General features: G+C 39.6%; 2 protein-coding genes across 2 annotated transcripts in view; one reads left to right on the forward strand and one right to left on the reverse strand.

Annotated features, from left to right (window-relative positions):
- Positions 1 to 6,842: 6,842 nt before the first annotated feature.
- On the reverse strand, positions 6,843 to 14,328 carry shox2 (shox homeobox 2). The gene is made up of 5 exons (XM_068318301.1): positions 13,580 to 14,328; positions 11,443 to 11,651; positions 9,386 to 9,443; positions 9,010 to 9,098; positions 6,843 to 8,318 (listed from the first exon to the last, which is right to left on the reverse strand). The coding sequence occupies exons 1-5, from the start codon at positions 13,833 to 13,835 to the stop codon at positions 8,025 to 8,027; spliced, it is 906 nt and encodes a 301-aa protein (XP_068174402.1). The 5' UTR covers positions 13,836 to 14,328; the 3' UTR covers positions 6,843 to 8,024.
- A 2,086-nt stretch (positions 14,329 to 16,414) lies between these two features.
- The window catches only part of rsrc1 (arginine/serine-rich coiled-coil 1), a 117,315-nt gene continuing 112,783 nt past the window's right edge, over positions 16,415 to 20,946 (forward strand). Inside the window, exons 1-3 of the mRNA XM_068317225.1 lie at positions 16,415 to 16,542; positions 17,043 to 17,243; positions 20,582 to 20,704. Coding sequence (XP_068173326.1) covers positions 17,059 to 17,243; positions 20,582 to 20,704 — 308 coding nt within the window. The 5' untranslated portion in view covers positions 16,415 to 16,542; positions 17,043 to 17,058. The remainder of the gene's footprint in view (positions 16,543 to 17,042; positions 17,244 to 20,581; positions 20,705 to 20,946) is intronic.

A 20,946-nucleotide genomic window follows, 5' to 3' on the forward strand; every position in this document is an offset into this window, starting at 1 on the left:
TAATTCATTATTGGTTTTGCTGCTGTTGCTGTTCTTTAAAGATTTACAGAAGCCAAAATATTCACAACAGAAATGCAGAGTATGGAAACAATACTTAATGCAGTAGTTTGGGTGAGACATGATTACTGTCTGCTATCAAATTAGATTAGAAGATCCATCCACTTCTGTCTGTCAGCTCAATCTCAAGCTTGAAGCCAACTGGTTTGAAATGAACCCATATAATAACCAAGCAAAGTGATTTTAATTAAATAACCAGTTGTACACTAAGATGTAAAGTTTCTGGGAGATGTAATTGATCATGTTTCAACAAAGCCAGGTAATCCGTTTCCCCTGTTTCAGTCTTTACTTTAAAATACACTAACCTATAGCTTTATATTTAGTGCACACTTCAAAATCTGTATCTCAATAACTATTAAAAAAAAACATTGATCCATTTTTAATGTAGAATTAATGTAAAATTAGAAAAACAAGAGGAATATTTAGCTTAAATAATAAACAAATAAAACAACACAACTCCACAACATGCTAATGCATCAAAAATGACGTCTGGTTTCAGTCAGTGCTTGTCTTGAGAATCTCACTAACAGTTAAATAATAAGAGCCTCAAGAAATTATTATTGCAATACTGCTGTGGTGTTTAAACTGGAGAAGAAGCCGTGTTGTGGACATGGGTTATAGACACTGCTGCTAAATCATATTTAAATTACAGTATCAGAGATTTGCTGCCATGGATATAAGTTAATAAGACTTCAGTCCCTACCCGCTCCTAGGTGGCCCTTCAAGAACTCTTCCAGCACACAGTGTGTAACATATGACCCTTTAAAAGGGTCCCTGTTGTCATTAAGATAAGAGCCAGTCTCTCAAACATGCTTTAGCTCAACAAAGTGCCTCCTCTTTGGTACACTCAAGTCTTCGGCACCTCTGTCTACCTTTTTCAACCTGTTCTTCTCTGTAACTGTTGTATTCTATCCCTCGTATTTCTTAGTCCACTCAAGTCCAACTTCTGACAGACTGACTGACTGACTGACAGTCAGCCAGCTTCATGAGTCGGTACTGGTTGAAAGAAACGAATATGTGCCATATCCACCACCACAAGTATCAGTTATTTTAGGGTGCATGTGATATTCATATATATGTGCGTGTGTGTTGCTTCCAGGGTTTCTTTTTCCATTGCAAAAGAAAAAGATAGGAAAAGTTTTGTTCATCGTCACACACTTGAACCCAGTGCTTGTGGTGTAGAAGTTTTAAATATTCACTGTTGTAGATGCAAAGTAGTTTCTCATTCTTGCAGCATCTGTTTTACAAGCTCTAGTCATCAATGAACACGCTATATAAACACTGTCTTACTCCAAATTGTGTGTAATACCAACAGCTACACTGACAAATTCACAAATTCACTTTCTCTGTTTATTTTATATCTCAAGAATAGTTTGAAAAAGCTGAAATGTGAGAGCGTGAGACACATAAAAAGACAGAGACACCTTCCCACATTGAAATGTAGAGATATCAATGGAGGGAGGGGGCGGGTGAGGGAGTCAGGGCCAGGTTGCGGGATCTATTTTTACATCCCATTTCAGAATGAGATGAGATAGTATCCTTCTCTCACACCTCCCACTGTGGAGGAAGTTAATGCAGGCCTATTTAATTAGACGTTGGCAGGTTGTTGAGCCAACGCTGTAATCCAATAGAACGTCACACCAAGACGGGGTCCTGCCTCCTGCGACGCCTCTCTGGCCCCATAATGCAGCTCAGTCAGCTCTTCGCATTTTGTCTGCCCTTGTCTCTGCTTGTGACATCAATTCACATTATCCTGCATTGAAACAAGATCCATTCTTCCCACCGGTGACTCACCCCAACACACACACACACAACCCACTCAACCCATTCTTCCCAGTTGAACTTGACATGGTCCCCCACTATTATACAGTACATTACCTTTCTTGCTCATCTATTAGCCTATAATAAGGCATGTGTACATGTGTGGGCGTGCTTGTATGTCTCTTGAATATATTTATCCTTCAGCCTGGGTACAGCAACTCACATGTACTTGCCTAGGAGTAAATTACCATAGCAATACAGCTGTCAATACAGCTGTATCAATGAGGCGACACAAGTGGAAGGATCAATGAAAACATCGGAATAAGATGCCCTGGATTAAACTTTCCTGCTTTAAAATTCTATTACTTGTAAAGCCCTTGACCTCTTGCTCCTGCTTCTACTGCCTCAAAGGCATATTAATATACAGGAGGGTACTTAAGATAGATAAACTTCAATTTTCATGGGTAATGCTTAAATAATGAGCTAAAGACACATGCAGTAGATGATGGCATAATGATAGTCCAATGGAACAGTTGTAGTTTTATGTGTTAGAAACAAAAAGTTGCTTAAGTGAAATACAAATTAATGCTGAACTACTTACATTACTGTGTTTTTAAAGATTATTTCAGCATTTGGACATTTAATTTGGAGAAAATTACAGCAGAGAATTAACAGGAAGCCAGGAGATGATATGTCAACACATTGTTCTTTTAATTTGCTATTTGTCTTCACACAGTAGTAGCTGGATTAACCAACATAAAGTTATCATGATCACTATTCACACTTTCAGTTTCTTTTGACGCTCCCTACAATTAAAATTGCCTTTTGGTACATTTACAGGTTAATTCAGGCAGTTTTGATAAATAGAACATTTGCCAATGTTTACGCTTCCTTAGGTCACACTCTGAATAAAATAACAAACCATTTCTCCTAAAGTTATGATGTGTTTGTAAGCAAATCCCAAATGGAAAAACTTCAAGTAAACTGCAACCAGCGTATCCACATCATCATATCAGTGAGATGCATTGATTTCTTACACTGCACATATGTAGATTTATGGCTACGTGAAAACAGCTAACAGCTTTATGAGTATAACATTTACAATACACAGGTGATTGATGCATATACTGAAAACCAGGGGCTATTTTCCATGACATAAACTTTGCCTTGACCACAGACATCTGTCACCAGTTCAGAGAGCATTCGCATGCGGTTGACAGATATATAAATGGTCGTGAATGGCTCCCTGGACAGAATGTTGAAAAAGCATTTAACCCCAGAATGAATGATCCTGGACCTCCCCAGATTTAGCCACATTAAAAAGACACTTGAGCATCCTGATACAAATATTGGTTGATTTGTCTGCTTTTTTGTCCTATCATGAGATTTTAAAATGACATCTTGTAAACTTCAGACAGCGTGAATACAATCAATATGAGACAAGTTAGGCCTGTGTTTCCAAGAGGCTTTTTGTAATTTAAGAATCTGTGTACAAACATCTTATGGTTGAAAAGCAAATACTCGATTATGCTCACACAGATGATCGGATCTCACCAGCTTGTAAATACAGAGCGTCATGGGCATAATGTTTGAATGTTTAACATTTACTGTGTGCCCTGCATAACTCCCTTTCAGCATTTAAACTTATTTTCTCTGAGACCACAATGCATACACACAGCTATAAACACGAAAATGCACACTTCTCACTCCCCCACCAGTTCTTCCACAATACACTAAATGTCACCCTTTTTTTAGCTCAAACAAAAAAAATCCCCTTAGAGCGACTACTGCCCACAGGTCTCAACACATACACCCTTGTTATGTCTTCTTCCCGAGGCAATACGTTATACATTATGTTATCTCCTTAATCTGCAAACCAGCTGCAACTAGAAATGAATTAATAACAAATAAAATGCACCCAATACATAAAAATGTGTAGATTGCCCCGGGGTACCTAAACAGGAAACAGTGAAACAATTAGACTTCTTGTTTTGTTCTGACCTCTGTTTTGTTTTGTTCTGCTGAATAGAAGAAGCTGGAGATAGAGACTGTTGTTTTTCTCTGTCTGTAATCACCACTGTTAAGCCTCCGTGGTCATAGCAGGGGTCAAATCTGTGTGAACACCCACTTTTCATCCTACAGTGAAATTAAATACAGTGTTAGAGTCGAATTCTATGAATGCTGTAATTCTCCAATGACTGCAGCCCACATATGTTGCGGTTAGCCACCCAGGCCTGTATGGTGCATGCATATGATAACACACACAGATATGGCGTCCTAATTGCCTGCTTGAGTGCTGTTGGAGGGAATTTGAGGCAGGTTTCTTTTTCACTTTTGCTCCATTTGATGTCTTTGGGCTTTTATCTGCTGTTGTTCCTGATGGCTGTTGTTTTTTGGTGGGGTGCAGTGTGCACGCTGCTCTTTGAGCACTCTGAACATGTAACAAAGCAAAGCCTGAGAGAGAGGGAAAAAAAGACCAAGGGAGCTCTCACATACTTTCTCACATAAACGCTATACTCACCAACAGTATATCCGATCACATTTGTCCCCAGTCATTCACATGTGAGACAAACTACCAGCCTGTTAGCGAGAACCGCTCTGTGCGACTGTTTGGCGTGTCATGATTCGACGGAGAGCCAAGTGCGGGAAATGAGAGAGTAGTGTTTGTCTCAGGGGCTGTATGCGGTAAATATAGCAACAAAACAGCACTGGTTGATATGATGGATTCCATGGTGAAGTGGTGTTGTGAGTCACCAGGATCAACTCTTGCTTCACCTCTCTATGTGTGTGTTGGTAAGAGTGTTTGTATGCATGCACTTGGACATATACATGTCCAGAGATTGCTTTCATTCATTTGATGAGCTTGAAAATAATTGTCCCACTCTTAATTCCTCCAACATGGTGTGCAATCATTGATTAGTGCAGAGATAGATGGCCTATAGACTGAGGAGAGGGGGGGGGGGCAATGGAGGAAGTAAAGGAAGACTCCAAGAAGAAGCCAGGGAGGGTCTTGCATGGCTGGCTCCCTGCTGGCTGCGTGGGGGTGTGTGTCTTAAGAGTGTGTTGAGAGGAGAGTGAGAGCGCTGGTCGTCTCTCTGTCTAATCAGGAGAACACTTGTGTGTCCCCGTCTCATTGTCTCCTGGGCCCCTCAGGGTGAAGGCCCTCCACTCCAGCACCACACCTCAGGACATGCTGATATCGTGCTGGTCCCAACAGCAGCTTCCATGGTTCACACAGGAATCATGAAGGCATGTGGAATGTTTTAAAATATGTCATGGAGAATGTAAAAAATTACTCTGTGTGGGTAGAGAAGCCCTTCCAGTGATGCTAGATATAACTGGAAATAAAAATGATTACATAATAATCATAAAACCGTTGTAGTTTTCATGAAACGCTATGGGAGTGTCTTGTTGGTCAACAATAGAGACACTTGTTTTTATTATTATTTTCTATATATATGTACAGTATATATAAGCCCCATTCCTAATCGATTATATGATTTTTAATACCTCTGCAGCCAGCTTTTCAAAATTAAATATATCTAATCGTGCGAGGCTTGTAAATAATGTCTGAACAACGCGTTCAATGTAACACAACCACCCTGATGAACTTGACCTCATTCTGCGCAATTAATGTGACAGAACCACTTTGGAGAACTTGATCTCACTCTGTGGTCACTGAAAGTAAAAACAGTCCAACAGAGAGCGGTGCAGTCGCAGGTCTGTCGCGCCCCTGAACCCGGGGAGTCTGTTCCGCGGTGGGGCAGCTGTGCGCGCTCTCGTCTCCAACAGCTTCCCAGTTCCGTCTCCTCCATTACTGGCGAGGCTCAGAATCAATAATTCAATAGTTTTGGCGTCTATATCCAGCCCCAAACGACGAGATACACAAACACTCCAGACTCTAGTGCAGACTCTGTGAGATAAGTATTAATTAATTGCTAGAGACGTTTCGTTTTGTGTGGAAATATCGGAAGAGTAATGCGATCTGGATTCCTATAGCCTAATTATAGGCTGCCGTGTCAGGTGTTTATTAAATGTTCAATAAGAGGCGGTTAAGATGTCAGGAAATGAATCAGGCAGATTTGTAAGTCAAGTGAGTCAGGCGTTAATAAATTATTTTTATAAAGGCGTCGGTTTTGTTTTACTTCTGCCTCTGTATATTTTCATTCTTACAGCTGAAGTTAAGTTCATAACGCAAAAACCGATAATATTTTCACTCGGATGGGCAGGAGGTCAGATGCAATGCGGGAAATGTGAAATTACATCGAATACCATTAACCTATATTAGCTTACTTTATGAAAAAATTTTTGCGTGTTTCTGACCAAATATTAAATGCTGTTTATTGGGGGGAAACGACATAATTGGCTTGGGTTGAATATAATCTAAATATTTAGTGCAGGCACCACAAATTTGTATCATAATTAAAATCAAAATTGCGTATTTGTTCTCGATGATCATGAGGCCGTTGTGGGTCGCTCATTTAATTACTGCAATTCTAACACAACGATTTCAAATATAAACAAAAAAACCTGTTAAACTGGAAAAATGTGTGAGTAAAAAACTTTCTCTTTGAGCCCCTGAACGGCTCCTGTGTTTTCATCCCTTATCTGCCAGTTCTTAGTTTGTACTGTAAACTACCGGTCCGCCTCTCCAAACGCGACATAACCAAACGATGAATAATGCATTGGTTTGGTTTGAGAGCAGCTCCTGACACCCGTGTTCCTGACTAAACGGGCCTGTCACAACTGTGACGTTATCAAAAGACCCACATCCACGCGCATTTATTATTAAAATCGAATGCGCTTAAAGGTTAACCTCAATAATAATAATAATAATAATAATAATAATAATAATAATAATAATAATAATAATAATAATAATAATAATAACAATATCAATAATAATAATAATAATTTTTAGTTTACAAGGCCGATTATTAATATAAAAATCAACCCATTAAAGAACTTTACTTAATTTATTATAGGAACGAAAAACATTTTGTTTCGGTGAATTCACGTGTCACATGTGATGAAAAAAGTAAAACAATTTCTTTTTTTAAGAAACCCGTGCCTCAGGTAACTTCACTTTCACTGTTATAAAAACATCAAAATTACATAGGTACAGAAAGCACATGGTTTTTAATACACTGAAATAAAGAAAAATACAAAATGAACAGATCCCCCACAAGGCATTCATGAAGCCACTAAATAATAAAAAATAATGCGTGTTTCTTGTGTATAAACATATTTTACACGTGCCCGTACCGGTTCGCATACAGTCCTCGTGATGCTGCCATTTGATCTTTTATTCTCTGTATTGGACATGGCATTTATGACATGATGCTCGAGTTTAGTCAGCAAGGACAAATCTCCACCTTGTGTGGACATTAGATCGGGGAATCCTGACAAAATGTTCAGCATATATAATCTAACACATCAGACGTGGCACCTTTAGTTTTACTTTAGGCTGTCCAGTCAAAGTCACATACAGGCCAAACATTCGTGTAAGGAGATGTGAAGAAAGAGGGAGAGAGGGCAGAAGAGAAAAGAGATGGGGTGGCTCATCCTGTCATCCATGAAGACAAACTCATGCAAATACTGTTTGGGCATTTTGAACTTTGAAGAACATAAGATGGAAGAACACTTCGAATACTCTCCTGTGTTTTTTTTTTGTTTGTGTTTTTTTTTTTTTCAAGAATTCCCGCTCTGTCAATTTACAGAGAAAGTGTTTCATAACGAGGCCAGCCTCTATAGGTTCAGAATGAAAACATATTAATCATAATAATATAATATTAAAACATAACAAAACAATTGCAGAATGGTTCTCCTTGTTTGACAAAGTATCGACCGTCCCAGCTGCATCCTCCTCCTCCTCTTCCTCCTCAGGGTGTCCCGTCGCCCTCCTCAGTCATGTGGGTGCAGAGGAAGACCTCTCTGTACATCCCATTCACCATTTTTATGGCGTCCAAAAAATGACTAACACGTCACAGTCTCTTTTTTTTTTCAAAGTCTCTTCTTTATCTCATAAATAGCCTATATTTTTATACTTATACTCGTCGTCCTTCATTAAAAAAACAAAACAAAAAACATAAATATCGTCCTCAGATTTTTTTCACACTTTGTCCGTGGATTTCTTTTTTTCACGTTGTAGGCTAAGCGTTTGTGTTCAGCAGGCCCACGCCTCGGATCCGCGCGTCTACCTGGCGTCACAGTCCCAGCGCGGCCGCGTGCTTTTTGGCCTTCAGTCTCAGGTCGGCGATGCTGGAGTTCTTGGTCGTGTTCTTGGCTGCGGCGGCGGCGGCCACGACAGAAGCGGCCGAGGCGGACTCCGCCGCCAGTGTCGCCAGCGGCAGCCCGAACGGCGGCGCGGGAAACATCATGTAGGGAGCGTGCGCTGCCAGGTGAGAGTGCAGGTGGTGCTGCGCGTGCGCCACGGCGCTGTCCAGCTGCAGCTGCGCCTGCACCTGAAAGGAGAAGGGCGGCACGTTGCAATGACTATCCTACGGGACGGGACGCACGGATGGGGAGAGAAGGGGGAGAACATGCGTTAACTTGGGTTGTCTGGAGGGTTCATGTCACCAGTGTGGCTGCTGGTTCAGATCAGTACCCGTGAGGGTGGCCCGGTGGGTGAAAGGAGCCAACGGTCAGCGGGGCTTCAGGGTTAAATATCAATACACTCTTATCAACACACTGGACACCAATAAATCTTACCCTAATTCAATTTTTAATGGCCTGAAATCTCTAGGCCTTGTCTGCAGCACAATAAGCTCCACAAAAATGTATGTAATACTGTAAACTAGATGTGAATGCAAAGTAAGATGTGTGAATCAGTTCTCTGGGCAGACTTTGTCTCAAATCAGTGCACAGTCAAATGTGTATCAAAATCAAATCAAATGCCAAAGGTAAATAAAACACACGCTTCTGTCGGCTGTCTGTCCAACCATTAGCCTTATCATATGTTTGCTTACTCCAGTAAAATATAGGTGATCCATTAAATAGCACAAGGAAATTTCCAATTAGTTATACAGGCTATGTTGTGTTGGCAAAATCTTTTTGTCAGTGGTAATAAGAATTTAGTTACCCCCTATATTGGAACTGGACTCTCTCCATAACACTTGGGCAGAGTCTGTGCCAAGACAGCAGTCCGGGGATTGGTCTGGTTTTAACATTAGATGCTTCAAAGTAACTTGCCTGTTGGAATGGCATCCGTAAAGCTCCCACGTTGACATATGGCGCTACACGACAAGCTTCAAACTGATTTGCTGCTCCAATAAGGACTCCTGCAAAAAGATGACAGCCTATTTGTGGGGAGGAATATCCAAAATCGGCAAAAATATGAACTACAGGATTGAATAAATTGATTGTATATAAACTGAGGACATAATCACTACAGAAAACAGTTTTGTGATGCATTAATTAACTGGGAATTAAACCACGACCCAGAGAAAAACAGTGATTAAAGATGAAGGAAGCTGCCTGCATTTGAGTGTTATTACCTTAACAGGATAAACGAAAATAGAAATAAGCCTTTATTGTGTTCGTGGGAGCATGCAGGGTAGACGCGTACCTTTATGTAACTGGTTCTCTTGCTTTCTGCATTTGGCTCTTCTGTTCTGGAACCAAACCTGCAGGGACAGAAATTAATTAGAGACCTACTGATTGGCAGCTGCTTGTGAGGCCACATGTAATTCCTTTCAAAGTGACAACAACCGCAGAAAAACAATATCCCGGAGGAGGACTGAAATATTAATGACACTGCTTAACCCCTACATTTGAATTATTACACTTAGTTTATAACAAGGGAGTGGGAGGCTGGAACCGGTTGAGCAAAAAATAGTAAATATACGAAAAGAACGGACATTTGAACCTTTTTAGGAGAACAGAAACACCCTTGATGGAAATGTGCAAGACTATTAGACTATAATAAATAACCCTGTCAGTGTTGGTTTCATCTTTCTATAGATTAGTGTCCCCTAAGAGTTGAATGGGACTCTCAGATATCGAATTGCAGCGCTATTATGGTTTTGGACATCAGAGCAAGGCGATCTGAGAACATCTCCCTCTTTTTCTTTCTATCTCACTCTCATTAAATGACCGCTGAAATTAATTACCCTTATCTGCAGAAAATCAATGTCAGAAAAAAGCTTAAATGCCTCGCAGTTTCGTCTAATCACCGCCATAACGCGCACTTACACACACTCCCACACATAACCACACACACACATACACACACTAACACACACACACACACACACACACACACACACACACACACACACACACACACACACACACACACACACACACACACACACACACACACACACACTAAACCTGCTTCAAAGACATCTTACTTCTCTTTTCCTTCGGTGGAAATCGACAAGCGTCAATTTTCAGAGAGACGCCTTGAAACACAGATTAAACGATTAATCTGCTTTGAATCTCCCAGACAAAGCTCGGGCTAAATTAGCCCACAATGCAACATGACAATCTGGAACCTCCCTTACATTAGGTCCATATACACAGAGTGAAAGCACGATTGAAATATTTTATTGATTTGGCTGTCAGATGGCTTCATTTATTGACCACAGTGTTGTCAATCGGAAGTCCTTTTATGCACCCTTCTGCTGCCTATAATTTATTGCGATGACAACAGCAAATGGTCTGCTGTTATTGACTGAAGTAGAATTACAAAAAAAAAAAATGATAATCGTGTCGCGCAACTGGTAAAAATATATACAGCTTCAGCACAGAGAAAGAGAGACGGAGCTGCTCTTGATTTGGGTTGAAAATAATACATAATTTATGCAAATCCCCGAGCTGTGCTTCTTGTTCGGGACACAATACGCCTTGCTGGTGAGATTCCAGTCCAGGCCGGGAAACCCCAGCAAAAAAAAAGAAAAAAAAAGAAAAAGCTGGCTTTAACTTTTTTAGGGGGGTTGGAGGCTGAGTTTAGGATGGGGATCTTTGGGACTCGTTTTATAATTTTCCACAACGACTGCCATATTCAATATGGAGACAAATGCTCTGTCGTCTCACGAGTCGGAGCCGAGTCTGGAATAAGATATAGGGGTTTGATAAATCAGATGAGTGGAGTTGTCTATATGTTCACCCCCCCCCCACACACACACACACCCACACCCCCACAGACAGAAGCCTTACTGGATTTCTGCGCAGATGGTCTGTCCCCATGAAAAACGACAACATCCCTGACAAACAGAACCAGGGTAACATACACCCAAAGAACGAAGGCAAATATTTGCAGCCTTTTCTGTGACGGTGGATTTAGACAATTAAGAATAAATGGACTCTCGTGCCGCAAACAAGTCCCAAATGAGATCATTAAAATAACCACAACATGGGGACTAAGAAATGATCACATAAGAACATGATTATTATATGGTGAGCCCTGCTTCTCCTTTCTTCAAAAAAATCTGATTAGACCTTTTAAAACTTCCCACCTAAGTCAGGCCTAAAAAGTAGTGTCACAATAAACCTAATCAAGGAGAGAATATCATTCTTTATGTGACATCAGGATTCTAACTCCTCATCTATTATAGTTATTATTGGTGTTGTGTGTTTATTGTTGTTGATGTTGTTGTTGTTGTTGTTGTTGTTATTTACCTGCACTCGGGCTTCCGACAGTCCCAGCCGCTGGCTGAGCTCCTCACGCATGAAGGCGTCTGGATAGTGGGTCTCATCGAAGAGCCGCTCCAGCTCGTTCAGCTGCTCTAAGGTGAAGTTAGTCCGACTTCTCCTCTGTTTGATTTTTGTCTGTGCTTCGTCCTCTATAGGTTTCGAGTCCTCTTTCCTGTCTTTCACGTCCGTGTTGCCTGCATGGAAGACAAGAAGAGAATGAGACGTCAGACATCATAGAGCTGCACCCTGACCTCCAACGTGTGGTCGACCCTGGCCTTCTACATTTATTTATGTCATCTTTTAAAAAACAATTATTCATTCATTTTCTGACCGCTTATTTAACAGTAAAATTAGTGTTACTATTACGTGAATAACATCACTGACACGAGTAGTAAAGATTAATTTATAGGCTCATTTCTAGCATCAATAATTAAACAAACTAATGAAATAAAAAAGGATATGGATATTTAAATATAGAAAGAAAAAAGAGAGAAGGAGAGAAAGAAACATAGAAAGAAATAAGGAAAGAAAAGAAGGGAATAAAGAAAGAAACAAAAGGAAAGAAAGCCTCCTTAGTCCTCAAAGAGCACTGAGCTATCAGACATTGGATGTTTTGTAGAGCTACATAAAGCTCTTTAATTATTAACCGCTTATAAATATGCAACGCTGTGCCCACTGTTCGATGTCTGATACATTTGCAGTTCCGCTTTTAACCACGCTGCCCACGATAGAAAGACGTCATTTTATAACGAGCCCCCCAACTCCAAATATCTCGTCTTGTATTGTCACGTTTTACCAAGTTTTCACATCACACAGTGAACAGTCTGCACAAGCAACCGACGAGCAAAAATATTTATTAATAACAACAACAATAATAATAATAATAATAATAATATTGATAATTATAATTTTAAGATTCTTAAATTGTATGCACAAGGCTTTAAAGCTTTGTGCATACAATTACAAATACTTTTTTTATTTTATTTTAATTTCAACATTTTTGTTATTTTTTGCGCAGTTGCATATTTTTTGAAAATATTGAGGAGAATCCCTTAAATATTTTTGTCATCAAATCCAAATGTTGCTTGTATTTATGACTTAAACCGTGGGCTTATTAGATGTACATTCCAGTCAAGCTCAGGTGCTTCCACACCTGAGAATCTCGACACGGAGCGATACAGAAACGACAGGGCCTGATTTGCACCTTTCATGCAGAGATCTACATGTCAGTTGTTTGATACGATTTCTTTTGTCCAATAAAATAAAAAGGAAAAAGATTTCCAAGATGACTGAGAGTCGAAGATGCGTGCATGGAATGGAATATGGTATTAAGGTACTATGTTGTTATAATGCTTTAAAACAATCTGTTTAATTCTAAACTGAGACGTGTCTAAAGACCACAAAGCACGTCTCACTTTTTATTTTGGATCAAAGTAAAATTATGTTTTTACTATTTTGTCACAGGAGGCCTTGTGTTCATTTCGGTTGTGGTGTGGGCCTTTTTCTGGACTAAAACTTTCGAACTGTGCCGCAGTAACACATTTTGATAACCCAAAGGAATCTCAAGATAAAATACACAAACAATTAAACCAGTTAATATCGAGAGACGAGGGCTGTTTTGAATATGCACGTCAACCAACATGAACAAAATTAATAAAAGCCATTTCACACGGACTACTTCGTGATTTCTGCTCCAGAGAGACTTACAACTGCATCAATATTGATACTGCTTGTGGAATAAAACCTAAACGATCTTTTGGGATTGTGATAAAAACAAGGTGAAGATCTTCTAAAACTATTTTGTAAATGATGCATTGCTTATCCACAAAAAAAATTAAGAAACGAAATTTTGGACCTCATTATAAGTCATTTATAAGTTTAGTCTGTATCCGAGTATTAAAAACAAAATATAACCAGTAACGCATCTCCGAAAGCAGTTTAGATGAGCGGCAAGAGATTTTTCAGTTTTTTGGGGTGACAGGGAAAAAAGCATTTTATGAACGACAGCTTTGTTTCCTTTTTGGAGTCAGTGCGCTCAGACTGTTCTCGCTCTCCGCTCCGTATAGTCCTCCTTCATCCCTGTTGACAGAGGTTGTTTCTAGTCAACACTTTGCCGTCCTACCGTCAATGAGTTTCGGGCTCCCGGCGTCCCTGATTCTTTCCGGTCCGAGCATGTCCGTTTCCCTTCCCGGTGAGAGCGCAACGTTCCGAGCGACGACCGCCGCGTCCTCTCGGCTTCCCGGCTCCGCGGTCAAAGACTCCCTGCTCCCCGCTCGCGTCGAGCCGGTCTCCAACACTTCCCTGTATGTAACCACTTCCTTCTTCTCCTTCACTTTCTGATCGAAAGACTTCGACACGAAAGCGGTGAGCTCTTCCATCCCTGTCTTCACTCCTCTTAAAAAAATCACACACACACACACACACACACCACACACTCACACACTCTCTCCCTTTGCTCCACGACAGCTTAAGACATCAATGGTGTTGCTCGTTTTCAAGTTGACCCCTTGAAAATGATGCGAGATGATGCTGCCAACTCTGGAGGAAGGTACAAAATTCAGAAAGAATATATCTTCTCAGCCAATTCCTCCTCCTTTGGTAGCGGAGTTGGAAACCTGCTGGTGATCCTCTATTGAAGTCACAGTATTTATACTTTGCGGCGCCTTGCCCCCTTGATCCGTGCAAATTACCTCCCCTCAGGATGTCGGGATGAGCCCCCCTTCCCCTTCAGTGATACTGGTGAGAGAGAAGACGAGTAAAAAAAAAAAAAAAGAGCAAAAAAACAAAACAAAAGCAAAAACATTAAGCTGCACCGTCGCTATTGGCCATTAATCCAAGATTGACAAGAAGGACTAATTTAATTAAGCGCTCATTCGCTGCTATTGTCCTGAGTTAGTTTTTAAACACCCGGGAAATGGTCATGAATCTCTCTCTCTCTCTCTCTCTCTCTCTCTCTCTCTCTCTCTCTCTCTCTCTCTCTCTCTCTCTCTCTCCTTCTCTCTCTCTGCAGGGGTGTGGCCTAAAAAACCTGAAAATGACAAGAGAGAGAAAGGAGCAAGCACATGGATGAGGAGTCCCACCTCAGTACATCTCTGTGATCTGGGGAAAAATAAGTCACAAGGATGACTCGGAGAGAAGAGGTGTGAAAAAATAAAAGAAAGACAGAAAAGAGAAAAAGCGGAGCAGCTGGGCATGCCAGAGGGGAAAGCGAGGCTTTATCCAAAGAGTTTCAGAGGAAGCTCAAGTGAACATATTTGGCTTTAACCCCTGCAAACAGTTGCGTGTGGGCCTGGTATTTTAATCACAGTGTTCATCATTTCTGTGCACACAGTGTCGTGTTCTTTTAATTAGAAGCAGGATTTCAGTTAAGAATAAAATAGCCTATGGAAAAATTGATCTTCAGTTAAGAATTTGCAGTGGGTCGAGGTCTAACTTGGATTAATAATAATAATAATAATAATAATAATAATAATAATAATAATAATAATAATAATAATAATAATAATAATAATAATAATAATAATAATAATAATAATAATAATAATAATAATAATAACTATTGATTATGGTTGTTGTCATTGTTATTATTATTTTGTAATGCCATTGTACTTGTTCAACAATAGCTGTTAAACTCTACTCAACAACCCATATAAGAAAGTTTCGGGACCCTGTGAGACGAATCATTAAATGCAACGTCGCTTTATGTTTATAATCCGCAATTATGTATTTTGAATTGTCATTATTAGTGGGGGTATATCGCTTAATATTTATTCTCGGTAGACCTTTTAAGTCATTAGGACGTTAAATAGCAGCTAAACGTTTAATTATAATGGCCTCTTGCGATGCGTTGCCATTGGGCTCACTAATTAGGGGCTTCAGCTCCCTTTTTTCTCCCACTGAAATGATTGCTCAGGCTGTATTTGCAAATATAAATAGAGGTTCATTTGCGGTAAAGGTAAGCGAAGAGAGAGCAATTAAGTGAGAAGAGGGGGCAACACGTATCCAAAGAAACGGGATACAGTGGGATTTGAAAACGTCGACACAAATTTGATGCAGAATTTAGCGTGTTTATTGATAATCTATATAAAGCCTTATTTCCACACAAGAGCTTGAACAAATTCCCCAATTAAATATTAACGATGTTTCAGTTGTAACCTTAGGCATTAATTACTATATTATTTCTGCTGCACCTCAAAGCGTGGATAAAATTATAATCCCAGTGATAAAATGCCTCTTGTATTTATTTCCAGTCAAAACTCCATTAACTTCTTTCAATTAGTAATGCACGTTGTTTTCTCATTCATTTTACCAGTAAAACAGTGACTGTTTCAACTTCAGGACCATCGTTTCTTTTTTTATTTCATAAATTGATTAAATACAATTCTAGGTTTCTATAAATTGCCAACCAACCCTCGCAGCTTTCTGTGTGTACTGGTACAATATGATGTATGATGAACATGTCTTGTGTGGGTTTCAGAATTTCACACCAAAATGAAAAAATGAGTGATCCAAACATTCGATATTCACGACTGATTTAGAATATATTGACTTGACTCTAAAAACTGTATACCAAAAATAACGGGGAAACCTAATAAATACATATGTTTATCTATCTATCTATCTATCTATCTATCTATCTATCTATCTATCTATCTATCTATCTATCTATCTATCTATCTATCTATCTATCTATCTATCTATCTATCTATCATCATCATCATCATCATTATAATCATCATCATCATCATTATCATCATCATCTGTCGTCAACATGTGCCCTCATAATACAATCAGTTTCCTTTCAAATGTTGTTATGATGTTAATCGGTTTTAAATTACTGTTACATTTAAATTTAGATTTCAACCCATTTTGAAGCTGAGGCTATTTCTAGGGGCAAATCACGAAATACCCATGATGATATCGGACGAGAGCAGTACGCGATCCATTGCTCTGTGTTCGACTTTGCTGTCTGGACATTATCGCTGCTCTCCTGTTTGATGTGTAGAGTCTGCTGGGTAGAGAGTGAAGGAGTTTTTCGATGCTTCTCGACGATTTAAAGGCAGAGAGCGGGATTTTCACATTACGGTAACTTGTCGTTTTTTTTTACAAATGAAGTTTGTCTTCATTTGCCGTTTGCTCATTACATTGTGAGACAGATTTACTCTTAAGTGGCTCGAATACTTCAGTCAAAACGAGGGCTAACGTTACAGCCATACGCTAGTGGAGTTAGCTCAATGAGTTAGCCTGCACGCTAGTTCACAGATTTCAGAGTTTTCTCATGTATTGTACACACGGCAAGTGTGACAGTAGTGTTGCCAGAGAGATAACACTCTTTTGGATTGCATAATATCAGCGCTACTTATCCGCATGAAGCTTTAAACATCATTGTGTGCCGTGTCTGTTAGCTTAACATCCCGAAACCCTATGAGATACTTGTGGTTCGAGATCCCACATTAAACAAGAGTTTTTACGAGAAATGTAGAAACATAAATCACCGGATTAGTGATGTTGATATCAGCATATTGGTGATGCGGTGTTTGGATTCGTAACCCATGGAAACTTTTCTCTTGTCTGTCTTTTGCCAGCTGACTGTCAGACAAGATGGGTCGGAGCTCGTCTGATAGTGAAGATGACGGTCGCAAGAAGAAGAGAAAACAGCGCCGCCGGTCTTCTTCCTCTTCCTCTTCTTCTTCTTCATCGTCAGGCAGCAGAGTGACCAGCAGCCGGAGTCGGAGGTCCAGTCGCAGGAGTCGTTCTCGCTCCAGAGACAGAGATAGGAACAGGAGGTGAGAGTGTAGGCGAATGGATCCGAGCTGCTGACAGTCCTGCCGCGAAAGTGAAATCAGATTTTTAACAAATTGTTTTCATATTTCCGGTCCACCTGTGATGGGCCATATTTTTTTCTTACATCACATTGGAGTAACATGCATGGTCCCAGTGCTAAGACTAACCTCCGGATTTACTCGGTGTCATATTTGAGTGCAAATAGTCTGATTCACTTAAATTTTATCAAAGTGGCAACCCAGAGATTCTTAGTATTTTACTTGCTGATATCAAGTTTGAAGGTTGTGTCAGTGTAGGTTCAATGGTTTCATTGCCAGTTATTGTCTGATTCTGTTAACTTCAGTTTTTGCTCAGGATTTAGGCTGAATAAATCTTGAGACTTATTTTGCTGGTTAATTAAAGGATACAAGTTTTTAAGATGGTAGTTTATTTCCCCCCTGTGTTTACTAAAAAACAAAATGGGGAATGTTTGTGTAAAACTGTAATGTAAGACAATCTCATGCAAATTGTCATTCTCAGATGTAGCTCTGACATGTGACTTTGTTTATAGCATGTGTGGAGAACAAAACAAATTACATGTTTGTTTTTTTCCCCATGACATGAAAACTTACAAGTTCATAACAAGACTTCACTCACCTTTACAAAGTACCACACAGACCTGCCCTCTCCATCTACTGTCCACAGCTGATGCTGGCTGTGTGTGACTGTTCAGACAAGGCCAGTTGTTAGTAATTATTTATGAGCCTTGGTCAATGTCCATTACTGCTGATTGAAAGTCATTGTCTGGCTGTTTGGGATGGGACTTGGTGGGCAGTGTAAACCCTGGCACCAAAGCCCTCATCTATTAGCTCAATGTTTTAATCAATAAACCAAGACCTTGTGTGTGCGTGTCTGTGTGTGTGTGTGTGTGTGTGTGTGTGTGTGTGTGTGTGTGAGTGTGAGAGAGAGATAGGGAGACAGTAGTTCTTTAAATAGTTTAATGAAAGAGGGCACACATTCAGTGGAGTTTAGCGTGCATGCATACAAAAGTAGTAAAGAGATCTCACTTGTGGTCAAAAAGAATTGTTTGACCACAAGTCCAATTGCATGCTCTTAGCAGCTGATTTCCTGACTACATAGTTGACATGGATGTATTCAGTGAATAATTGTGTCCTTGGCTATGTGCTTGAGATCTTAAGAGGGAGCATGGCAAAGAAAAGGTGTATGTGTGTGTGAACAAGAATAAAAAAAGTCGTATTTGTTTTCACCAGTACACCTTCCATGGCGGGAAGCAGTTCCCATGCCATTATGCTTTTATTACATTATGTTTTGCTCTGGCTTTTGAGCAAATGTGTGAGGGAACTGTGTGTTACCTTCCAATAAAACCTCAGCTCACTGCTGTGTGTTTCTTCTGCACAAATGTGTGAAGTGGTTGTAGGAAGGCTGTGGAACTTCTTTCATAAGGCCTCGCTCTTGGGATCCAGCCTTTGGAATACAAATGGGTCTTTCCTGCTCTACTTTTTGTGGTACAAATTTGGTTTGATAGTTTAGCCTCTGTGTTATTTGTATTGCTTTTATTTTCTTCAGTCTACAATTTTGCAGAGGTCCCAAAGGACTCTTGTCTGTGTGCCCTAAAAAATTCGTTATTTTTGGCTTTGGCAAAATTAAAGGAGAGAATTTAAATATGCATAACATTTAAACTGTGAAGTACAGTCGTGTGTATTTGTGTGTGTGTAGGGGGTATTCGGCATTTACATTTATCCCCTGTAAATGTTTCCTGCTTACAAAGTATCAATCGGAACGCAGTGCGAATGTTGTTTGGAAAATAGACATGACACTGCACACACTGCTGTTGCCACATTAGAGAGCAGCAGAGCACCAAAGGGCCCCCGTGGAGCAACTCTAAACGTGCTCACTGTTGCAAAGTAGCCGTTAGCACGGCTGATAATAGGTTTGGTTGTCTGGGACATGAGGAGACCTGCCAATTCACGCTTTTTGGCATCAAAGTACACTGATGATTTGTTACTGTGAACTGTACAATTACAAGGTGTTGTTGCCAGTTCAGTTGTGCACATGCACTGTAAAGTTTGAACAGAAGAGGCACTAGAATGTATTTCACCGAAAACAACAGATGAAGAAGACGTCATCCAGTGATCACTCACTGACAAATCAGAATTTTAGCACAATAATTTTTAGTTTATTGAATTATGTGTAATTATCCTTCACTTTTTGAATATTTTTTAAGTATAGGCCTACATACATTGGGATGAGTTGAAATTTCATGCTTTTATTTTGTCCAACATTTTTGAGCCCTCATAATTTTATCTAATGTTCAGTGTGAGCTATTTTGTTCCCCAACGAGTTTTAATTCACAAACCGTTGCAATTCAATGTCTGTGTTCATTGACCTGTATGCATGATTATTACTGGATTATATAGAGGAGCGGATGTAGAATGTGGCACAATAGTAAACAGAAAGAAAAAGTCCATGTGTGACAGAAATGATGTTACTGTGTGTGAGCAAATATTTGTGTGTCAATTCATGAATTCTACACTTTGTGCAATCATGGTTTTGATGTCAGCCACCAGGCAGCTTCAGGTAGTGTAGCAAAATGCCAATTTACATTAATGATTATTATGTACGTATTAACACTTGGTGTGTGTGTGTGTGTGTGTGTGTTTGCGTGTGTGTATTTACTCTTTAAATAATGTAGAATTCCTGAATACAATTGATTTTAACCTACCTTTATGTAACAATATGTAATACATTTAGATTTTCATCAAATCAATGAAAGCTTTTCAATTTGTGTATCCATTTTGTACAAACACATACAATGACATATTAATAATTAGAGTTGTAAGCAGGTGTAATGCAAATGTTGACGTGAAAAGTTTATTATGTTGTGAGGCTGTGCAGTCTCTGTTTCAGGAACAGATCTGTATCGTGGATTTAACTCACTCACCTGACATCAAATTTTTCACTCATGCCCACAAATGTGTATTCACAATATGTTAATATACCTTTTCATTGAATGCTTTTCAAAAGAAGAGAGGAGTTTCTTGTCTCATTCCAGCTGTAAGAAAAGTTTGATTATATATTAAGGATCGGAAATCTAAGAGAAACTATAAAATGATGATCAATAACCACGTTAAATTTGATTCACTACTATTGAATGTATCATCTCAGCTATTTAGGGATTTCTCTGAACTGTGTTGGGCGTTCAGAACATATTTATATGTTGCACTGCTAACTGTGAAAACAAAAGAATAAAAGAGAAATCCTGCTTCTTGATTGATGTGTTTTATTGATCAAATGCAATTTACTGAATAAACTTGAATTGGTTTTGGTCTGGATGCTGCAGGAGAAGACGACGCTCCAGCAGCAGTTCATCCCACAGCTCCTCCCGCAGGAGGAGGAGTCGCAGTCCAGACCGCGATAAAGGGAGGAGCCACCGCTCACACCGGTCACACAGCCGAGACAGGAGGTAACACCATCCCTCACACATCCAATTTCACTGCTTGTTGTTTGTTTTACACATATTTCATTTGAATTAATCTTGGATTTAGTAAAAACCAAGTGAAGGGTTATTTCACATCAGATGCTCAAAAGTTCCAACAGCAATGAATCCAATTACTTGACTTAAAAGAATCTATTTTCGATTGCCAATGCTTTCACTTTGTGACACTTTGCTACATTTTAACAAGGTGTTTTCTTCATGTATATATG

This window comes from Antennarius striatus, chromosome 6 (assembly GCF_040054535.1).
Source record: "Antennarius striatus isolate MH-2024 chromosome 6, ASM4005453v1, whole genome shotgun sequence".
Classification (NCBI taxonomy): domain Eukaryota; kingdom Metazoa; phylum Chordata; class Actinopteri; order Lophiiformes; family Antennariidae; genus Antennarius; species Antennarius striatus.